This window comes from Sycon ciliatum, chromosome 9, assembly GCF_964019385.1.
Source record: "Sycon ciliatum chromosome 9, ocSycCili1.1, whole genome shotgun sequence".
Classification (NCBI taxonomy): Eukaryota; Metazoa; Porifera; class Calcarea; order Leucosolenida; family Sycettidae; genus Sycon; species Sycon ciliatum.
This window is the reverse complement of record NC_088651.1, coordinates 23,133,301-23,149,685: the sequence shown is the minus strand read 5'-3', so window position 1 is coordinate 23,149,685 and position 16,385 is coordinate 23,133,301. Positions and strand designations below refer to the sequence as shown.

The 16,385-nt window shown below is 46.3% G+C and overlaps 3 protein-coding genes across 3 annotated transcripts; 1 reads left to right on the top strand and 2 right to left on the bottom strand.

Moving 5' to 3' along the window:
• Positions 1 to 416: 416 nt before the first annotated feature.
• Positions 417 to 2,490, bottom strand: LOC135824888 (S-phase kinase-associated protein 1-like). The gene is made up of 2 exons (XM_065337635.1): positions 2,016 to 2,490; positions 417 to 842 (listed from the first exon to the last, which is right to left on the bottom strand). Exons 1-2 carry the CDS (start codon positions 2,358 to 2,360, stop codon positions 690 to 692), a joined length of 498 nt encoding a protein of 165 aa, XP_065193707.1. The 5' UTR covers positions 2,361 to 2,490; the 3' UTR covers positions 417 to 689.
• A 2,004-nt stretch (positions 2,491 to 4,494) lies between these two features.
• Positions 4,495 to 6,059, top strand: LOC135824360 (S-phase kinase-associated protein 1-like). The gene is made up of 2 exons (XM_065337093.1): positions 4,495 to 4,839; positions 5,994 to 6,059. The coding sequence occupies exons 1-2, from the start codon at positions 4,495 to 4,497 to the stop codon at positions 6,057 to 6,059; spliced, it is 411 nt and encodes a 136-aa protein (XP_065193165.1).
• Positions 6,060 to 9,562: 3,503 nt separating this feature from the next.
• Positions 9,563 to 11,374, bottom strand: LOC135824596 (S-phase kinase-associated protein 1-like). Its single transcript, XM_065337330.1, has 2 exons — positions 10,874 to 11,374; positions 9,563 to 10,482 (listed from the first exon to the last, which is right to left on the bottom strand). The coding sequence occupies exons 1-2, from the start codon at positions 11,210 to 11,212 to the stop codon at positions 10,330 to 10,332; spliced, it is 492 nt and encodes a 163-aa protein (XP_065193402.1). The 5' UTR covers positions 11,213 to 11,374; the 3' UTR covers positions 9,563 to 10,329.
• Positions 11,375 to 16,385: the final 5,011 nt, after the last annotated feature.

The window sequence follows — 16,385 nt, the reverse complement described above, 5'->3', positions numbered from 1 at the left end:
CAGCGCTGTGCGCATAGAAGTCATCGACCGTGAGCGGTCGAAATTTGTACGTACAAACGGTAAAGGGTTAATGACAATCCATTGAAGATTACCATTTTCGGAAAACCAAAAAATTTAACAGTGAACTGTTTTTTGAGACGATCATTGCTTGTTTTGACAAGCTTGACATGACAAGTAATCTGTCGAACTCCTTACCCCGCCACCCCATGATATCAAGAGTACAATGAGCGTGATTGTACTCTTGAGAATACGAATGTGCAGGCCCACTTTTTCCTACCTGCATACACGAGGCGCACACCATAAACGTCACACCTCACACCATACCCGCCACGTGCACTTAGACCATTTAATGAGACACTGGACTTTACGAGACAAGAACCAAAATACAAGCCTTTCGGCAAATGCGCCTACAAAAATTATACATCAAACTAAAACATCAGAGTGTTCAAAAACAACAATAAAGAATATAAATCAAATAATGAAAAAAGGAAGGAAAAAACGCAACTCGAGCATCCTGAGCACATTGATCCACTGATCGACGACCATGTTTGCTGACATAGGTTTGCGGAAGGCATCCGACAAAAGAAAACTCTGACCGGAAACAGGCCATCCTACTGGAAAAGAGCCCATTCACTTCCGCTTGTCTGACAGGACGTAGAAAACTCATGTCAGGAACGAGGACTGCATGCCTATTTATCTTCGCACCATGCATTCTCCTGGCGGATCTCCTCCTCTTCGTCGGAAGAGAAGTCGTTCACGATGTTGAATGTCTTCCGGAGCTCCTCGGTAGTCTTGCCTTCGATAATATTAGCGACAGTCTTGCAACCGGCATCCAAAAGACTCTAAAGTGGACAAAAAGAGAGAGTGACAGGGAGTGAGAAAGAGAAGGAGAGAGAGAGAGAGAGAGAGAGAGAAAGAGAGAGAGAGAGAGAGAAAAAGAGAGAGAGAGAGAGCGGGGGGGAGAGAGAGACAGAAAGAGAGAGAGAGAGAGAGAGAGAGAGAGAGAGAGAGAGAGAGAGAGAGAGAGAGAGAGAGAGAGAGAGAGAGAGAGAGGGATAAAGAGATAGAGAGAGAGATAGAAGGAGAGAAGGGGAAGAGAGAGGGAGAGAGAGTGCGAGAGATAGAAACCAAAAGAAAGGGGAAAGAGAGAGAGTGAGAGAGAGAGAAAGAGAATGAGAGAGAGAGAGACGAAAGAGAGATGGTTCGTGAGAGATAAAGAGAAAAAGAGACGGAGATGAAACGGAGACGGATCAAGAGAGATTGAAAAGAAAGAAATACTGTTCAAGGGAGATAATGAGATTGATAGATGGAGAGATGAAACGTAGAAGGATAGAGAGAAAGGAAGACAAGAGAAAAAGAGAGACAGAGGGAAAGAGCATACCATATCACAACCCTGATTTCATAATGTTACAACACATGCATATCCATGGCAACAACACGCTGCTGGCTGCAGACAGAACTCAGCAATTAACACAATGGGCGCTTTCGCTTACACGTTTACACAGTTCTGGAACTGTTTTTTTTTTTAATTCTGGAATGACCAGAATGAGCGGATTCGGGCCTTGCAAACGCATGACTGGAATTCACAACGCATTTTATTCATGTTTTATGTCATTTCACAAACAAAATTGATGATAATCGTAAAAAAATCACATACACCCTCGCGCGCACGTTGACCCAGCATCGCGCACACGCCGGCCAGGGAGGCTATTCGCGCGCTTGAGCCATGACCAGATCGGTGATCCACCGACTGTGCAATTTTGGCGCCAGAATTAGAGAAATTCCGCCCTCTGTTCACAATTGACGGATATGACGGAATTGGATAAAATCAGTTCTAACGACTGTACTTTTCATTTTTGTGAAATCGAACTTTGCATCAACAATAACTAATTCTAGAATTTACCGAAATGCCTATAATCGAAAGCGCCCACTACAGTGTATGAAAGTACTCGTGTGGACAAGAATCACGATTCAGCATAGACTAAACTGCGCATAGCATCTACAAATTGTCTCACCTTTATGTCCAAGTAATTCGCCGCTAGGATGAGCTCAAAGAGGATTCCTTGGTCTACCTTGAAAAAATCTTTATCCCAGCTATCAAGGTTATCCGTTCCTGGTTCACTCGCTTCTAGGGTATTTTCCTCTTCAACTGGATTGTCATTCTGGTGCTGCGTGCACCAAGCTATCACCTTTCTCAAAGTGGCGCCATTTACATTGGGCAACGGCACAGGATCATCGTCATCGGCGATATCGCCCGTGGCCTCTAACATGACCTTGATTACTTCGGATTGGCAGGCGACGTTGACCTCCACGTCGAACACCTCGCCGTCGCCACTCTCCAACTTCAGTATAGCGGCCATCTCCAAATAATAGAATCTGAAAATCCTAACACCTTCTCTTAGACACTGGAACGGATCAAAGCTGTTCGGCAAAGCAAATAGGTCTGACTTCGCACTGAAAGGGTAAAACGCAAATTTGCAACTCTGAGCTGCCACGGACATGAAACAAGTGAATGCTGGTTAAAACTCTCTGGTCATTATATCAGCAGGGATTGCTTCGAGATCGGGCCGGCTGTATCGCTAAAAAACTCGTAGGCTGCGACAGCTTCAGCGAGCCCGCGGCTCCCAGTCTAGGAATCGAGCACAGGGCACAGTGCTGGCCAAAGAAATGCAACGTCATGAGTATAATAGTGCCGGGCGCTACACAGACTTAGCACTACACAATACTGGTCTGTGCCCTCGAACCCGGTGTTTTTTATTCATTTTCATGTAGTTGGATTTCTTTTGCTAGCACTGTACATGATTGTAGTACAAAAACCTCTCCGCCTCTCTGCCTCGTGTATGCAGGTGGGAAGAAGTGGGCCTGCACATATTCTCAAGAGTACAATCGTGATCATTGCACTCTTTATATTCTTGATGACGTGCGTGGGCTCTCAGCGTACGAAACCAAAACACTGTACAGCAGTGTGGTGACGTCATCGTCAGTACGTCCGTTAAATATTTAATAGATTTTATTTGAATTCGCAAGACCAAACGAGCAGGAGTGCTCAATAACGGGGTAGCGAATGGTTGAGTAATCAAATCTACCACTACGCACTACAATGTACAATGTACAGTGCGGGCCAAAGAAATCCAACGTCATGGGTATAATAGTGCCGGGCGCTACACACACTCAGCACTACACATACTTGTCGGTTATCTCGAACGCGGCGGTTTTTTCATGTTGTTAGATTTCTTTTGCTAGCATTGTACAATGCAGTACAAAACCTATCCGCATCGTGTATGCAGGTATGAAGAAGTCTGCACACACAAGAGTACATTCATGATCATGGTACTCTTGATATTTTTGGATAGAATGCGGTGGCGCGGTAAGGAGTTCGTCAATTAATTACTTGTCATGTCAAGCCTTTGTGTTTAATCTTACACTTCATGAAAGCACTCTATTTTTTGTCTTTCGCTTTTATAAAAGTTAAAAAGGCCCAAGAAACTACAAGTTAGAATATATTATCCACTAACACCACCAGTTACTAAACAATCAGCTCCGTCGGTCAGTGTCGTGCAACGTTATCACACGAGCGGATTGTTCAGTAACTGGCGGTGATAGTGGACATTATTACTTGTAGTTTCTTGGTCCTTTTTACTTTTTTTAACTAATCCTTGGCCCTCCATCCGAGTTCAGTCTTTCGCTTTGGTTCTCTTATTACTATGGTTTCTCGTCTGTGCTAATAAACCTCTTAGCTACTCAAGTACGTACTTTGTATACGTGGTGAACCAGTCCCTATGCCAGCAGATTTGATGAACCCTGCAGTGATCTGTACGCTGGTACCCACGGTTACACACCCAGCATGAGGACTAGGAGAGGAGTCGTTGTTGCACTACGTCATACCAAGCAACTACTGAGAGTGTAGTTTGTAACCATAAAGAAAAGCGCAACCCACACTCGCCATATTGCGCAAGCTCACGTTAACGCCGAGACCATAGGTCGGTGTTGTGGGCTTGCCTCACCAGCACAGGCTTGCTTTGCAGCCCCTGCTCTCCCTGCTGTTTTGTCATTGTATACTCTGTTGTCTTCTCCCCTTCTGACGAGTAGGTTGTGTACTTAGTAAAAAAAAAAAAAAAAAAAAAAAAAAAATATGCCACCACCCGCGCCTTCTAAGCGTAGGTCAATGGAGCATGACACGTAGACACTCTAGTCACTGTACATTGCAGTGGTTTGCATGCAGTGAACGCATGCACGTAATCAACCCAGTACACAATAATTATCCCTCCAACCCAGCCTACGTAATGGTTCTTAGATTGTACTTGCATTGATGCCAATCTCCACCGAACACCCTGCGTTGAGGTATACGTAGCCGCTGCTGCTAGCAAGGAGGGAAATGTCAGATCTATAGTATATGTTTCGCCAAACAGAGTTGTTCAATTCTTGTGTGCAAGAGAAGGTTGCTTGTTTTTGAAGTCTGATCAACGTGGTTCGATCTTCGGAAATTGTTTGAAAATGGCAAGTACCATAGGTTTGGAGTGTACTGAGGGCTGGGTGTTCGCCGTTGGAGTTAAAGTTGCCCACCAGTCTGAAACAATCAAGACCAAGTTGGAGCACCGTGTCCAATCCGAAGATGGCGACACGATTGTGCCTTTGCCCTATGTGAACGCCAGAACTTTGAGAAAGATCATTACTTGGTGCGAGCAGCACCAGAACGACACGCCAGTGAAAGAGGATGATCCCCTGGATACCAAAGAAAGAAGTACTGACAACATGGATGCCGTTGGCATGGAGGATTTGAGAGTTGACCTAAAAACCCTAGTTGAGCTCATCCTAGCTGCCAAGTACTTACAGATCAAGGTGAGACTAATAATTGATGTATTGGTTTGAGTTGTGGGCTCTTTCTCTCCTTGTGTCCATCACCGTATTATTCTCAGGTACGCCCTCTCTCTCTCTCTCCTCTCTTTCCCTCACTCCGCCTCTCTCTGTATCTCTCTCCGTCTCTCTCTCTCTCTGTCTGTCTGTCTCTCTCTGTCTCTCTGTCTCTACCTATTTATCTCTCCTTTTCTCTCTCTCTCTTTATAATAATATATACCCTATCACCAATGCTATACCAAATGTTGTGTGGAAGAGGTTGGTGCGACTTTGGCGGTACTTGGGGATTGCGTGTTGCTCCCTGCATGGCAGCTCGCTCCTTGTTCAGCACTTCCATAAGCGATACTGACTCACGCTGCTATCTGTAGTTCGCAAGGTGTTTGTTGCGTTGGAAACGGAGCGTCTGTGTACGTTTGTATCCCTGGTGATGTGTGTGCTCGGAGAGCGCTTATAAGTGGTGCTCGTCAGGTACAATCTTCCTCAGCCTACTCAAGCTCAAATGATGAGGGGTGAATTCCCCGAAAAACTGTGTATTGAGCGTGGAGTGGTGCGTTCTAGCAGGTTTGCGAGTGGACGGTTCGATGGCCTTCTCGTGTGCTCTGGATGGCAGTCTTGGGTTAGTCAAGCGAGAAATCAAGTCGGCAGGAAAAGCGCGAGCTCCCATGTACTATGTAGGGAGCAACACACAATTATTAATGTTGTAGGCAGAAAGCTGTTTCGGCGATATAGGCCTCATATGTACAGCTAAGAGTCCTAAGTAACCCGGCCATGATGCAAAGGTGGCACCACAGAAAATAAGATAACGCGTTGCTCTAGAGCCATAGTGCTCTAATGACGTAAGATAGCGAGAGATGCGTAATGCAACAGCCTCCTCTTTGCCATTTGTGCACATCAATCTGTTTGTCTCCCGGTCCCTTTCTCTCTCTCTCTCTCTCTCTCTCTCTCTCTCTCTCTTCTCTCTCTCTCTTTCTCTCTCTCTCTCGCTCTCTCTCTCTCTCTCTCTCTCTCTCTCTCTCTCTGTATCTCTCTTTCTTCTAATCCAGGGTCTTTTGCATGTCACCTGCAAGAAATTCCTCAACATGACTTTTGAAGAGTTAGCGAATGTTAATTCCATTGTGCTTGATGTTACTGCGAAGCAGGATGCGTACACCCGCGACTTCAACAAATTGTTTATGGTCGACCTTATCTACACTCCACGAGGGTAAACAAGCATTCTACCAAGTAAACTCATTGGCCTGCCCTGAGACAGCATCCCAGTCACTTTGATGAGTCTCAACATTGTACCCGCGCTCCCACCATTCATGTCTGACACAGACTTGAAACACAATACATGATGAATTGCTACTGTTATGTGAACTCTCAATACACCCGTATGCGGTATTACCTTCCACATAGTCATTAGTCTAGCATGCTGTCATTATATTTATCTCAGTTCAGTGTTTTGCGAAGAATAAAAAAATGTCTGCGCATCTTCTTTTTCTTCCTTGGGGTGTAGATAAAATGTTGTGCCTGTTTTCATGATGCCATGTTGCCACTTGGGATTATACACCTGGTTTTTTCCCTTATTCATGCGTCCGTCGGCGCGAGGGTTTGTTCTCGGCTAGCTCGGTCCGCATAAATTAATCTGACGATCCCAAGAGGTGTTTGTCTTGGCCTATCAGTAGCTCTCAATTGTATATTCCATCTGATGCAAAGAGAAAGGCATAACATACCCCAGGTTCACTTCTCACCTGTATAGTTTTATTACCAGTGCAATATACTTTTCCAATGTTTGTGTTATTTTCGTTACTATCCTTGTATCCTCGTTTTCGTCATTCCAAGGTTGTAAGTCCTATTTTCATCATTCGCTTTATTCACGAATTCTATTGATAATTGTCACCAGAAATCTTTCTGGAATCCTTCAATTGTTGCCCTGATTGTGATATGAGTACAGTCAACTTCGCTAATAACGACTGCAGATATAACGACAATTCGCGAATAACGACAGAATTTCCATGCCCAGATCAAAGTTCCATCTAACTGTAACATAATTATTCCGCTACAACAGTGATACAAGCATAACTCCAGTCTAACACCTACAAGTACAGTGAGGTGTGTAGAACCACGCGCCACTCGGGGTAAATAACAGTAATAATTATGACATTGTATGCATGCAGAACGCACGGGTCAGTATCTTAACATCCCATGCATGATGCTGTAGGTAACTGAGCAAGAAGGATTATGTAGACCCTGGTAGAATGTGGCGTGGCATAAAAGTGGCATCCTACGTAGGTGAAGTCATGCATTGCCCACACACATGTGCCGAGTGTATCACCCAGAACGCCTGCTAGAAGCTACTAATATGGCCGCATAAGTGGGGTTATAGCATACATCAGAGACATTACCATTCGGAGCAACAGCCTTCTCCGGTTTTCAAGCCCTTGGTTCTGAGTGTGACCGCCCCTGGAGGAGGATCCGAAAGGCCATCAACATCAGGGAGCGATCCCCGGAAAACAACAACAACAACAGGGGCTGGGACCTGCTGTAACTCCACTTATGCAGCCATGTTATTACCTTCTAGCTCTCACTAGGTAACGCGCTTTGCTTCCTTGTTTTGTACTGCTGGTTTTTTCATGCCCACTTCATTCCTGATGATGGTGATGAAGACCGAAACGTAGAAGCGATACTTCTCATGCTTTTGTGTGAAATGCAGTGCTCTCTTGATTGTAGGCAGGTTGCCTGCAAACTATTCAAATTTCTAATTTGGTGTTCAAAAATCGGTCTCCGAAGGACATTTGGTGGAAACCAGTTACTTGCAGAACCTTATTGATAGGTGTGGAATCTTGGAAAAGAGACCATTAGACGGATCAGCACATTATTCAATACGGTATGACTAATTTCATGCGAGCATGCCCCACTGGGGATGCGTCACAAATTGTAACTTTTGTCAAAACCTATTTGCATATCACCTCTGGAACATAGAACATGACTAATGATTTAAATATCTAGCATAATTGTTCTGTAGAGGCGTGCTCCTGCCTCAGCACACGCCCAAATCACACAAACAACCTGTAAACATCTCACTTAGTCACCTGAGGAATAATCGTCTCTTTATTAGTAAAGAAGCAGTTTTATACAGTAAGTAGAATAACACGTGCCAAGGTTAACCGTGAACAGTAAGTGCTAGAAGTTGCACAAGGTTTGCAACTGATAGGCGCGCACAAGCTCTGCAGTGATAGGCACGTACATAGGTGTGCAGTGATAAGAAGGCAGAAGAAGGTGGAACGGTTACAGAACCAGCTCACAACTTTAGCAAAAGAACTCTATTAGAAAACTCTGACTCCAAGTCGCACTTGCTTGAAGCCTTCCAACGACCTCATAAGCACTATAACCCGTTGACCCTCACGGTGATACCGTTTAGTTTATAACACTTGGATGCGAAGAACTCAATCAGCAGGTGCGAAAGAAGGTGAAGACAAAGCCTGTGACTTAAAAGTGTGAATCCTAACGAAACTCATAGCTACACGTACATGTACCACGAAGCAAGTTTGCATGTCAGTGACATTTGCGAACTCCTGAACAATAATAGCTATGACCGTTAGAAACGTTATGATAGTGATCTATGTTCTGAAGGACCGTATTAAACCCAGGTCAGGGCAGGCAATGACCCATTTTCTGAAGCAGGGGATGGCAACTTTTGCAAAAAGTAAAAAACTGGCACCAGCAAATGGAATTGTCGATCAACTCAATCAAATCCCTCTATCTGCTATGTCACGCGGTGGCCGGTGCTAGGGACCGGCGGATAATGCTCGAAAAGGTGGCAGATTCTGCTCGAAAAGCAGTGAAATTGGCAGAACCATACCAACCTTATGGCGGGCAATTCCTCAAATTCTGCTCCATTTCTTTATCCACATACCAAACATGCATGAAACTTACCAGAAAATTTACCGAATTCTGCCTATTTTTCTGCCGACATTATCCGCCGGTGCCTAGCCGACGCACGGCACGCAAAAATGCTTCGATCACACAAATCGAGATTTGTTCACTATTATTTTGCAATTTCCCAGAACTTTGCAGCTAGTTAAATTCGAGTCACTCAGGGAAGGAAGTACTTGCTGTTTGGAGTGACAAGGGTTGCCTCTGACAGTTTATTATAAAAAAAGGTACTGCGCTGTTTGGCATACTGACTGTCTGGAGCTGTGCCTGGTAGTGTAGCTGGAGGAGGCGCTTTCCGTCGTGGGTAAGGAAATTGGCTATGTTGCAACGTGGTGACGCGACAATTTTCAAATTTATTAATTCTCAGAAAACATCGAGAGCGTTTTACAAGACATATCTTGAGCATCCATTTCACGCCCGTTTACTTGGTGACACGCTGAACGCAGTTTTGTACCTAGTGTGGTGGAGGCCTAACTACAGTTGCGCTAGGTACAATCCGTCCCTAAGTTGCTTATGAAGTTATGTGGCGCCCTGAGCAAAGCCCTTGACGACCTAGAAGTGGCACTAATGAGGCTGGACGTGAACAATACACATCATGTACAGATAGAGGGATGTACTCGAAACTGGTCGAGGGCGTTAGCTTTGCGTTTATGTCGGATTACACCTAGCGCGACTGTAGATGCCACTCTACTACACACTCCAGGAACAAAATTTCTTCCTAAATACGATGATCACTGAAGTAGTATTGCCTTTTCCACCCGGCCCCTGTCACATAACAACTCAAACAACTTGGTATAGTTTCTGACTTCTCATGCAAACGGAAAGAGAGCAGGAGGAGAAAGACGAAAACAAGACTTGATGAAAAGCCAACGGAAAAAGACACGAAGAAACAACAAAGAACAAGCAGTAATATAGAGCCTTATAATCTAGACGACCAATCAAGGAGCAATACGTACAGAACACATGACCTAGACCAAGACAACCAGGCCACGAACAAATCACACATGATTCTCACTACCAGTTCAAACTAGCACTGAGCATGTACAGCATTCACTTGACAGTCAATCTAACACAAGACGGAAGCAGATTCTCACGCTCGGACAACGCGTACTGTTGCATGCACCACACACCATAAACGTCACACATCACGCCATACCCAAACGTACACTTGGAAGAGATGACATCAGACACTGGACTCCACGATACAACAACCAAATACAAGCCTTTCAGCACATGCCCCTACCAAAAGCGCTACTCGAGCGTAATGAGCACATTGTCCACTGATCGATGACCATGTTTGCTGACATATGTTTGCGGAGTACATCCAACAAAAGAAATCTCTGACCGGAAACAGGCCATCCTACTGGAAAAGAGCCCATTCACTTCCGCTTGTCTGACAGGACGTCGAAAACTCGTGTCAGGAACGAGGGCTGCATGCCTATTTGTCTTGCAACCATGCCTTCTCCTTGCAGATCTCCTCCTCTTCGTCGGAAGAGAAGTCGCCCACCATGTTGAATGTCTTCCGGATCTCCTCGGTAGTCTTGCCTTTGATCATAGTAGCTATTTGTCTTGCAACCATGCGTTCTCCTTGCGGATCTCCTCCTCTTCGTCGGAAGAGAAGTCGCCCACCATGTTGAATGTCTTCCGGATCTCCTCGGTAGTCTTGCCTTTGATCATATTAGCGACAGTCTTGCAAGCGGCATCCAAAAGTCCCTACAGTGGACAGAAATAAAGAGAGTGAGGGAAAGAGAGAGAGAGAGAGAGAGAGAGAGAGAGAGAAAGAGAGAGGGACGGAGAGAGAGATTGAGAATAAAGAGAGACGGATCGAGAGAGATAATGAGATTGATAGTCGGAGAGATGAAACACTAAAAGGATAGAGGAAGACAAAGAGTGAAAGAAAGAGAGACAGAGAGAAAGAGTATCCCCTATCACAAACCTGATTTGAAAATGAAACTACAAGTGCCTATCCATGGCAACAACACTCAGCCGGCTGCAAACAGGACCCAAAAACACAATACAGTGTATCAAAGTACTCGCTGGACAAGAATCACGATTCAGCATACTAGTATACGAAACGACATACAGCATCTACCAATTGTCTCACCTTTATGTCCAAGTAATTCGCCGCATTCATGAGCTCAACGAGGATTCCTTGGTCTACTTTCAAAAATTCTTCATCCCAGCTATCAATGTTAATTCTTTCATTCTCGTCTAGGAGATCTTCCCCTTCCACTAAATTTTCGTTCTGGTAGTGCGTGCACCATTCTATCACCTTTCGCAAAGTCGCGCCATTTACAGGGGGCAACGGCACAGGCTCATCGTCATCGGCGATATCGCCCGTGTCCTGTAACATGGCCTTGAGTACTTTTGATTGGCAGGCGACCTTGACCTCCACGTCGAATACCTCGCCGTCGTTACTCACTAACTTCAGTATAGCTGCCATCTCCGATTAAAATCTGAAAATCGAACACTTTCTCTTAGACACTAGAACGGATCAAAGCTGTGTGGCAAACAAATAGGTCTGACTTTACACTGAAAGGACAAACGCCAATTTGAAAATCTGAACTGTAAAGGACATGAAACAAGTGAATGTTGTCTAAAAACGCTCTGGCCTATATATCAGCAGGGATTGTTGCGAGATGGGGCGCGCGCAATCTGTGCAGTGATAGGCGCGAACAAGCTGTGAAGAGCTAGAGAGGCGCATAAGTTGTGCAGTGATAGGTGCGCATAAGCTATGCAGTGATAAGCGCGCACAAGCTGTGCAGTGATAAGCGCGCACAAGCTGTGAAGTGATAGGCGCGCACAAGCTGTGCAGTGGTAGGCGCGCACAAGCTGTGCAGTGATAGGCGTGCACAAGCTGTGCAGTGATAGGCGTGCACAAGCTGTGCAGTAATAGGCGCGCACAATCTGTGCAGTGATAGGCGCGCACAAGCTGTGCAGTGATAGGCGCGCACAATCTGTGCAGTGATAGGCGCACACAAGCTGTGCAGTGATAGGCGCGCACAAGCTGTCCAGCGATAGGCGGGCACATACGTGTGCAGTGATAGGAAGGCAGAAGAAGGTGTAATGGTTACACCATCCCCCTCCTCTTGATTGTGCAAAACACAATAGGATGAAATACTTAAGGTGGCAGACTACCCAAAAATTCGCTGAAAAATCGAATTTGTAAATTCATATTCAGGGCTCACAGTCCAATACAAAAGCGTGGAGTCGCGCACGGCTTTGCGCGGATGTCACGTGATGACAACTGACCAATCACAGGCCTCTATTCTCCTCTATTCTCAAATCTTTGATCTTGTCCACTACATCGGCCCTGAGGCTGATGTCCACGAAGCTGGGATTCGCTGTGCTGATTCAAAACCCCCAAACTCAGTGATCTACCGCAGCGTTTCACCATTTTCCCTCCAGTTTTCCGGCACGGATTAGCCAAAGTCTGGTCGTTTTGGCTTCGATTTCGGCACAGCAATCGGAAAAGTGATCGGTAAATGTCTGAAGAATTCCACGCTGAAAAAAATAAGCCATAGATGATCAAAATCCGCCAAGAATGAGATGTAGTGGACATTTTTGAGTGAGTGCCACTCAGCGCGCAGAACGCCAAAAGTGCAAAAGCAGCACCAGATCAAACAACAAGAAAAACGCATGCATGCAGCGGAACAGCAACGCGCGCCGTCCAACAGAAAATCATTGCGCACAGATTTTCAGATGTTCTCTCCTCAGTTCGCCCGCGGAGTTGGCTGCTGTGCTTTCGTTCTCGCTGGAGTTCTTGTGGCAGCGCATTTCGCCATCATGGAGGAACTGGTACCTCTGGAAACCTGGCCTTTAGTGGCCCTCAACTAACGCCTGGCGGATTTGCTGGTCCCGTTCGCCTCCATCCGATCAGCAGCTCCGTGTTGTATGTTCTCGGCGTTCCCTGCCTGGCGAGCTCTGACTCGTTTGTTTGTCTTCTTACCTGTGGAACATCGCGATCGCTCATTGAAGCATCAGCATTTGGTCGAACAGCGGCTACATGACATGAATTTCCTGGGACTAGCACAGGTTGCCTTTCGCCTTCTCCTTCGGTGGACCAATTCTACAAGGCACAGTGAAAGGCAAGTCGTTGCCGAGGGCTGGCAGTAACTGTTCAGTGTTGCAGTGCAATTCCCAGTGAAAATAATAAAGCAAACTATTTCCACTCGAGTATGCACGATCGTAAAAGCACAAGATCGAGACGAACGGAAACGAGAATGGTGTGACACTGCATGCCAAGAGAAGCGAGGAAAGGACAGGTCCGACCAAAATATCGCGAACATCGGCTTTACAAGACAAGAACAGGCTACTCAAGCCAAGGTTCTTTCTCTTCTTTCTTCTGTTGGGATGCGTAGGATGTACACAATCTGTGCTCTCGTGGGGTCACGCGACTCACGTGCACCAAACCCGCCCTCGCACGACGCTTTTGTCGATCCTGCATACCGACTGTGTGAGCCCTGATATTGAGTGCTCCGTCAGTGGAAAGAGCATGAATAGCTGCAAATTCTCTGAAAATTGTGTCCCGATCTGACAGGCCGTTCAAGAGTTATGGCCGAAAATGTGCCCTTGCAAGGAAAGATTTTTTTGTTGCACGCTGTCCAAAAAAGTCCAAAAAATCAGGTTTTTGAGGCACGTATTGGGCTGCACGGCGGCGGGCGAAGCCCGCCGCCGTGCAGCAGGACTTTTGCCAGCACCCTCGTGCAGATATGTGGCTTGATTATTGTAGTTGACGTTGATTTAGTGACTTTGGCAAGTTTGAGTCGTGTCAAGAAGTCAGGTAGGATTCAGTACTAGGCAGTAGTAAAACGTGAGTGGTAGTCTTTGCCGGTTTCTGAGGGTATCCTGGATTTGGTGTGCAGCGCTGTGGAAATGGCTTGCTGTGGAGGTCCCAGCACTGGTTGTTGTATCAAAGGTACGACCTCGTAGCACGTGCTTAACCTAAAAAAATTCAAAAATTGACTTGGGTCTGTGGGAGTGTGTGAGAGAACGCCCACTCATTCCGTTGTGACAGATTCCAGGGCCTCGTTGAGGGGCCCTACCCCATCACCCATGGCTGCTTCTGGACTTGTTCTAGGTTTGAGGCCCGCGCACGAACAGAATGAGCACAAAAATGTGAAAAAATGGAAATGCATTTGTTTGGCTCCTGGGTGGCTCGCACACCGTGGGACTATGCCGGAAATTTGAGTTTCTGGCCTGGAAAGCCTGTCAGTGAGGCGCAAGAACTTGTAAATCATGTCCTGAGGGCCAGCATAGTGGCAGGAGTGTGTGGTCAAAATTTCACTCAAATCCATTGAGAAACACCAAAGTTACGGTCAATTGAATGCCATATGAAAGTTATGGGTAGGCTGCCCCCTTAAAATATATGAAAGTTATGGGTATTTCATATGTTGTTGTTGTTTGGCTTTATTTAAAGTGGAGTTCCAAAACAGGCCTAAACCTAATGACAATGGTCCCACTGATAATAAGAGAAAAGAAAATATAACAGAACCAAGAAGAAGATACAGCTGTAGTTAGATAACTAATATGAGCACGGCAGCAGGGGAAAAAGTCACAAGCACGGCAACCGGGAAGAAAGGAGTGAGTGAGTGAGAGAGAGAGAGAGAGAGAGAGAGAGAGAGAGAGAGAGAGAGAGAGAGAGAGAGAGAGAGAGAGAGAGAGAGAGAGAGAGAGAGAGAGAGAGAGAGAGAGAGAGAGAGAGAGAGAGAGAGAGAGAGAGAGAGAGAGAGAGAGAGAGAGAGAGAGAGAGAGAGAGAGAGAGAGAGAGAGAGAGAGAGAGAGAGAGAGGTAGTGAAGCAGATGAGTTCATCCTAGTTGACGGTACTGCCTAACAGAAAGGCCAGGCTTAGCGATTTGAAAGTGGAGCGGTTTCTTTCGAGGCGTGCTGTGTCTGGGAGCTGGTTCCACAGGATAGCTCCAGCATGGCTAATGCGCTTAGCTGAGGATGCAGTGGGGGAGACAGGAATGATGAGTAACTTGCTGTTCCCTCCGCGTGTTCGGAGAGAGGGACTATGGGTGAAAAAGCTTGCAAACAGAGTACTTGAAGATTTGTTCAGGCAGCGCCAAATGAATACAAGGATGTGCATGTGGGTGTATATGCTGAGGGTATGGGCATTCATGCGTTCAAGTAAGGGAGCCGCGTGAGTGCGAGGGGCTGCCCTGCACACGGAGCGAGCCGCACGTTTGAACAAACTATTTAGGCGCTTATCCTGATAAGACGATAAGAAAGGGGCATAGGCAGCAGATGCATAGTCAAATTCTGATAGTATAAAGGACCTGAAAAACTGAACACGGCAAGAAAAAGGCAAACATGCTGCACTTCGATTTAGTAGCCCAATCTTAGCGGCAACGCGGCGTGCAACATGGCTTGTCATGGTGTTCCAGCTCATGTCTGAGTCGAAATGTAGGCCAAGATACTTGGCCGTTTTCACAACAGGCAGCGTCTGCCCATTACAAATGACATGCAGCTCAAGTGCTTGAGATGGGGATGGGGGAATAGGCAATATCTGTGTCTTTCTTTCATTAAGAATTAAACCACGGCCCTTCAGCCAGGTGGCCAGGTGCTGAACAGCAGCTGAAAGGTGTGCAGAAACAGCTTCCGCAGACTCCCTGCTACATCGTATAGAGATGTCATCAGCTAACTGGATTGCTCCCACATTAAACGGCGATAGTTCTTCTGCTATGCCGCGGGCATAGACAATAAATAGCAGTGGGCCCAGTACCGACCCCTGGGGGACACCTGAGTAACTGGTGTACGGGGGACTTCTAGTCTGGCCAACCTGAACGTACTGTTCTCTATCAGAGAGGTAATCCACCAGCCAACAGAGTGCCGTGTCGCAGATGCCAAGTTCGAACAGATCTTGCACAAGAGTTTGATGTTTCACTTTATCGAATGCCTTTGACATATCAACAAAGGCTACACCTGTGTTGAGTCTGTTCATACGGGCCTCACAGATACCTTCCACAGCTAGCACTAGTGCGTCGGATGTAGAGTGGTGGGATCTGTAGCCGAATTGAGTTGGCGGGAATAAATTGCTCTGGACTAGATATCGTGTGAGTTGCTCGTGGACTATCCTTTCCAACACTTTGGATGCAATCGATAACAAGGACACTGGTCGATGATTCTTTGGCATGCTCGGATCTCCGCCTTTGAAGAGTGGCGATATCCTAGCACTTTTCATCTGGGCAGGATATATGCCCTCTCTCAGGGACTTGTTAAAGATCAAAGTCAGAGATGGCGCCAGTACGTCTGCATGTGTGCGGAGAAGGGCTGCAGAAATGTCATCATCACCGCTGGACTTGGCCGGATTTAAACGTTCGAGGAGCTTCCTCACTCTGGCAATAGACACTGGCGCAAAGGCTGTCAGATCAGTGCTTGAGGCGGGCCCGTAGGGAAATGAGAGATGCACTGGGCGGCTGGCGTCCTCTACTATCTCTGCAAAGGTGTTTCGGATGGCATCAACAGAACATTGAGGTGGCTGAGATTGTCGATGTTTACCACTCAATTCTTTGATCGTGTGCCATGTCTGTTTGGTATTGCCAGACGCAGCTCGAAACTTGAATTGGTAGTATGTCTCTTTCTGTTGCCTCACGGCTGTCCCATGCATGCGAAG